Source organism: Aptenodytes forsteri, unplaced genomic scaffold, assembly GCF_000699145.1.
Source record: "Aptenodytes forsteri isolate BGI_AS27 unplaced genomic scaffold, ASM69914v1 Scaffold289, whole genome shotgun sequence".
Classification (NCBI taxonomy): domain Eukaryota; kingdom Metazoa; phylum Chordata; class Aves; order Sphenisciformes; family Spheniscidae; genus Aptenodytes; species Aptenodytes forsteri.
Genome location: NW_008795025.1, coordinates 688,633 through 695,336, shown reverse-complemented (window position 1 = coordinate 695,336; position 6,704 = coordinate 688,633). Strand labels below are relative to the sequence as shown.

Below are 6,704 nucleotides of genomic sequence, written 5' to 3'. Positions count from 1 at the left end.
CCTTGTTGAACCTCATACAGTTGGCCTGGGCCCATCGATCCAGCCTGTCCAGGTCCCTCTGCAGAGCCTTCCTACCCTCGAGTAGATCAACACTCCCGCCCAGCTTGGTGTCATCTGCAAACTTACTGAGGGTGCACTCAATCCCCTCATCCAGATCATCAATAAAGATATTAAACAAGACCGGCCCCAAAACTGAGCCCTGGGGAACACCGCTCGTGACCGGCCAAGTATACTCCCTAGCCCTCCAGGGGAACAGAATTGACCTAGCTGTCTCACCCTGTCATTTTGTGATTGCAAAGGCTTGTATAGAACATGACTGATGAGCCAACTGGCAAGAAAAAGGATTATATAAGAAATCTGATAAATAATAATATAGCTGATTATTAAGAACAGAAAAAAGCACATATACAGAAAAATAATAAATACTTACACTATTCAATGCATCTAAGGGGCTGAAAGGTATTTTTACTCAAATGATCATATATTACTATGTAATAAAAGGTCATTAAGAAGAATGTATGACCAGGATTAAAAATACATTTTCTTGACACTTCTTTCTCGTCAGTTGTATCTCTCAATACCTCCAAGGCAGCAGGCTTATATAGGAATCTCTAGACTAAGGAACTTAAAATAACCAAAATGACATGCTCAATATCAGAGAGTGAATTAGAAGTAAGTATTTAAGACAAAGACTTCAGCTGTGATTACACTATTCTGCTTAGGGACACTAAGCAGTGATACCAATAAAAAAAAGCATCAGCTATTTGTTATTAGATATTTGCTCTATAAACATAAACAGCACACACACAGACAACATTCCTTGTGAAAAAAATCAATTACAAACACATTTAGAGTAATTCAAACTTTGTCTTTGATCGTTCAATTTAACACGGAGAAAAACAGTCCTTAAATTTGCATTTTGTCAGCCAAAGGATCAGTACTTTGTATTATAAGCTATCTTAAAAGGAAAAATATGAAGAATTTCCACGTCTGAAATAATGTTTTATACTTTGGCAAAGGCCTCGGGCTACCACACACATGATAATATTTGACTAATTATGTTTTCAGAGAGCTTTCTACCAAAAAAAAAAAAAAGGCATTTTAAGTATCACTTAAGGCCAGCATAATGGATAACAGTTTACTGTTCTGTGCAGCTGATAATTAACCCTTATAACCCGTATTTAGCAGTCAAATTTACTAATACCATAAATGTCAGCTGACATTTGGAAGGCCTTCCTATGGGAAATACTTGGAGAATGATTAAAAAAAAAATCTATCTTTGGATCTCATTCACTGGTCAATTCTCTTTTTCCAATTAAGATATAATTTCACATCAGTTAACATCATGGGAGGAAATAATAAAAGTTAAGTATTTCTGCCTAACTTGCAAGAAGTTCACAATTACAGCTTTCTTTCCAATAGCTTCCTCCTAACCCCCATAAGAGAACTTACGAGACAAATTATGGATTTGTCTGCACCCATAGAATCTTTTTCAACAAATTTAAGTTTGTGGCCATATCAACTGAAGAAACACGTTTTATGGGCTGCAAATTGTACTTAGATTCCTAGATGTTTACATGAGACAGTAACCATTTCAAACACTAACTTTCCCAAGGCATCATCCACGTCCCCTCGACTTGGTTCCTGACCCCGTACTCGTCCACGACAAGTTAAAGGCATGAGTTCATCAGCTGGATACGCATGCTCCTGTAGGGAAACAAAACAAGGGAGTAAGTTATAGCTGTTACAGCCATTTCAGCAAATCCTCAGAGCCCGTTAAAAGGAAGCCCAGTTATGCTGTACTTCAGAAAAACCGCATGACAATCACAGAATCTTTGAGGTGGGAAGGGACTTCTAGAGGTCATCTTGTTCAACCACTCTACTCAAGCAGGGCCACTTAGACCCAGCTGCCCAGTACCGTGTTCAGACAACTTTTGAATACCTCCAAGGAAGGAAACTCCACAACCTCTCTGGGCAACCTGTGTCAGTGCTCAGTCACCTTTACAGGAAAAAAGCATTTCCTGATGTTCAGAGGGCACCTCCCACGTTTCAATTTGTGCCTGTTGCCTCTGGTCCTGTCACTGGGCACCACTGAGAAGAGCCTGGCTCCGTCTTCTTTACAGCCTTCCTTCAGGTATTTCTCTACATTGATATGATCCCTCTGAGCCTTCTCTTCTCCAGGCTGAACAGCCCCAGCTCTCTCAGTCTTTCCCCACAGGAAAGATGCTCCAGCCTCTTCATCATCTTTGTGGCCCTTCGTTGGACTTTGTCCAGTATGTCTATAACTCTCTTGTCCAGAACTGGACACAGTACTCCAGGTGTGGCCTCACCAGTGCTGAGTAGAGGGGAAGGATCACCTCCCTTGACCTGCTGGCAATGTTTTGCCTAATGCAGCCCAGGATACTATTAGCCACCTTTTCCACAAGGCCACATTGCTGGCTCGTGGTCAACTTGGTGTCCACCAGGACCCCCAGGTCCTTTTCTGCAAAGCTGCTTTCCAGCTGGGTGGCTGGAAATGATTAAACTGTGAACAGAGCAACAGGACCTCTTTTTCCTTCTCTCTACCTCTCTAACCTCCCAGAGAAGTCTGGAACAACTAACAGCACATCCAAAAAAAACCCCACCAATTAACTTGAATAGTTAATTGTGTGCTTTCTGCAACAAGGGGCATATGACACTTCCTATAATGTTTCTTAGACAGAAGTTATCATCTCAAAGATGTGTTTAAAACCTAAAACTAATGCAGTCATTATCAAGTGGCTGATATTTCATGGAGAAAATAGTGGGAATTAGACTTTAAAGTCACTTTGGAAACATTTCCAAATGAACATGAGTGACTCAGGGTCACGATCAGTGCCAGATAAGAGAACTCACTTAGAAGAAAAATAATAAATTGGTAAATCACTACACAAGGCATAACAAAAGATAACATTCACAAAAATAGCTTACCAAGACTGAGCCTTTTACAAATATAAAAATTTTTTTTAAAGAGCAAGACATTGCTAGATTGTTTTGGAAAAGCAATGGTTACTTTCCATATTTCTAGAAAAAGCACTCTGCGAAGCAAGCTGTATTGTAAGATTATTTCTTGCCAGTCAGTCAGAAATAACAGGAGTGGCACCATTGCCTAAGTCAAGCACACTGAATAAAATGCCTGTTCCTATTCCCTCTCAAGTCAATGCAAGTTTTGTAGGTTTAAACTACCACCAAAATGGGATATCAAATGAAACAGACACAAATTTGAAATTCATGATTGTGCAATAGGAGAGGTTTACTGAAAAATTTTCAGAATAGCTATTAAGAATTTTAAATATATCCAATTTCAACAAACATGCATAAAATTGCCTCTCCATTAGAAGTCCAACACAAATTATTTGGGATGGAGCTTCTCTCTTTCGATTTCATTGGGAAACTGACTGCTGTACTGTGCTCTCCAATTCTGCTTTCAGTGGTGAACTAACGTGGCAGGATGAAAAGGCTGAATTACTGCACTGAAACTGCAAGTAAACACATTCAAAGTCTTTCCAAATATATGGTATAAAAAATAATCTATATTCAAACGTGAAATAGAGAGGAAAAGAAGGAGCATTCTTCTATAAACAAACAGCTCTTACAGTAACTTCTTTTGAAACTGATGGTTTGTTTCCCTGTCTACCACCCTCCCAAGTATTTTGGTCTTTGCACGACTCTTTGTTCTCCTCAAGTTCAACTACAAAAGCCAGAATCTAGATCATTTTAATATGGCTCAGATGTTTCTGAATATCTGTGCAAAGTATTCAGAAAAACAGATTAAAGAAGTACAGGACAAAAGCAATGTCGAAACTAAGATCTCTGGCTTAAGTCATGGATAAAAAAGGCGATAAAAATTCTGAAGAAAATCGACTTTCAGTCTTACAAAATCATAAGGAACTAGAAGCATTTTGAAAAATAAAAGTTCACTTATTCTCTGTCTAGAGCAGGAAAGACTACCGTGTCAAGTATAAATTCTCCCCTCCCCAACTTGTAATTTCTCCCCTTTCAAGTAACCTCAAAGGAAGGTAGCAAGAGCCATTAAATATAAAACACGGCACAAATGTTACAATAAACATACTTCTGGAAAACTTTATACAAATGGAGCTCAGCAGATACTCTGGAATTTCTACACATTCTGACCGAACAGATGATCATATTGCCTAACGTCAGAACTGTAAATTCAGGGCAGCACAGTACTCGAATAATGAAAAAAAAGACACATTGCTACTAGTGCTGTAAACCAAGAAATACCTACTGGCCTCAAGTGACTGACAGTTTCACATATTCTTTCTGACGGTCAAGAAGAAAAAAAAACCTGATTATTACAAATAGTGTTGAAGGACTGAAAAAAACAGTAGCTTTTTACTCAAAGCTCCTGTTAACAACTGAAAAAAAAGACAAGGGAGTTTCCCCCTTGCATGCAAACATGAATTTTCAGTCTTCTCAATACACAAGTCTAAACCACATATTAATAGAAACAGAAAATCAAAACTTTTCAGCTGGCTGTTTCAAAAGCAGCTGCAAAAACACTTAATTCTCTTGCTGTCAGAATCAAGTCTTGATACCCTAATCTTTTCTTCAACTTTAAACAAACAAGTCATGTTTCTCTGTTTGTTTAGTGCTCCAGCATACGTGGCAAGTAAATATCCTTTTGGCTTCAAAGTTTCCAGATAGCTGAAGTCATTCTTCTCTTTCATCCAGAATTTTCTTGCTTCAGATATAGCAAGACACCTACCAGTTTCCAATTTATCACACGATGAACAGTAGGAGCACAGATCCTTTCTACTGGCATATAACATTTTATGCAATTTTGCCAAATACATAACAGTTTTTACTTCAGAATGCCATGGGAACCCCAAGCCAAGTGTTTTTCATGGAACCAGGTCCCAGGTAACGAGTTATAAATTATCACCAAAAAGCCTGATGTCTCTTAAACCACTAATGTGTCAAAAAGCAAGAGCTAATGTTAAAAAGAAAAACTACACCCGCTTTGAAAATACTCTTGCTTGACTTTCTATCCATTAATTCTATAACTCTCATGTACTGTATAAACTTGTAACTCACAAACTTTTAAGCCTGTATTACATATTAAAGCGTTAAACCATAATACAGAAACTGGGACATGTGGCAAGATACTGTCAAGAGACAGCGGTTTGTCCTGCAGGAACTTGTGCAACATAAAAGAGAGGGGTTTCTGCAACAGCCACAAAGAATTTACAAAAAGATTGTTAACGTAAACTCAGTACGAATGCATCTTTTATATTTATCTTATTCACACTTACGGTTTCTCCTCAGAAGTGTATTACTTACAGTATATTTGAAAGTAATTATTACTTGAGGAAAGTCAGTCCACTTTAAGTAATTCTTTATTCTTAAATATATCTAAACTAAGCTAACGTATTTCAAGGTTGATTAGAGTGCAGAATGGCTCACATATCCAGAACATGAAGACACCTGCACAGAAAATCACAAGTCATATTAAAAGAAACCATAGCAAATGTGGCTTACTGTCATATGACAGTCACATACTCAGAAGAGGTTATAATGCGTAGATATGACACCAGATCCCCTTTTTGTTCTTACAAACTGTTTGTTTGTAAAAGAGCTACCAAACTGCATCTAACATATCTTACCACAGAAGAAATATTGTACATAATTTTTACCTACAAAATAAGTAAGATCAATTTGTATTCTCCAGATTCTGATGACTAGAGACAGCTCTTTGTGAGCTTCCTTTTCCTAGTATTTTTAGGAGTCTGGAATTTCAAACCAAATACTTTACCAAAGATGAAAACTGTTCATAGCTTGATGTGAGATAAACCGGTTTGAGAAAGATCAGGCACAGATTAACAGAGTTACTGCTAGCAATTCCTAGCTACCATTCTGAAAGCCATCACAACCCTCCTGACACTGCTCTTCCTGAAAGTAACACTTGTTCATTTCTTTTTAAAGGCTATGCAGGTGCTCTTATTTATTTTAGCTTTGTTTTTACCCCTACCTCCCTGCTATTTCTCTAGAATGTCATGTACTGTAGGTTGCTTTCTCTCCCAGGTCAGCAATAACAACTCTGAAAAAATTAAACAAACAAGTATTTTACTTACCATATAATTGCTATATGCATGATCAAACATTTCAAGCACTTGGTTTCTAAAAAAGAAAAAAGAAAAAGCATTAGTGGTCTGCCTCACAATGGCCTTCAACACACCATCTTAGAACAGCAAGATGTATGACACCAATATCTGAATATCAGTAACAGGTCCTCTACTAACATACTCTACTCAAGTAAATGAAATATAGCGCAATAATTTTTCCTAATTCGGCTACTTTCGTTCACTGCAGAAAGGAAAGACTATGTCTTCACCTAACATCAAACTATTTGGAGATCTCTTTCAACCTCCTGTGCTTCCCCTTAAATAGCTGTAGATGTCACCAACGCATTAAAGCTAGAGATGGGACACATTCCATGCTCAGCAAAAAACGGCAAATAGAATTATGTTCTGCTTGTAATCACCAATACTAAACCAACTGACACGGCATAAATTCCTGTCCATGATTCAGAAAAGGACCAGTAGTTACGAGGTACACCTCTTCCTTGCATTAAAAGTCTTGGCAAGCAAATACTAAAGAAAACCCTTGTAGATACATTTATTTTACATGTTTGAAAAGCAGTCAAGGTGAAAAACACTACTATA

General features: G+C 37.8%; 1 protein-coding gene across 1 annotated transcript in view; it reads right to left on the bottom strand.

Annotated features, from left to right (window-relative positions):
- Positions 1–6,161, bottom strand: part of EDEM3 (ER degradation enhancing alpha-mannosidase like protein 3) — a 29,767-nt gene extending 23,606 nt beyond the window's left edge. Inside the window, exons 1-2 of the mRNA XM_019471168.1 lie at positions 6,114–6,161; positions 1,607–1,707 (exon numbers count right to left, since the gene is read on the bottom strand). Of these exons, the coding sequence (XP_019326713.1) occupies positions 1,607–1,707; positions 6,114–6,143 (131 nt within the window). The 5' untranslated portion in view covers positions 6,144–6,161. The remainder of the gene's footprint in view (positions 1–1,606; positions 1,708–6,113) is intronic.
- Positions 6,162–6,704: the final 543 nt, after the last annotated feature.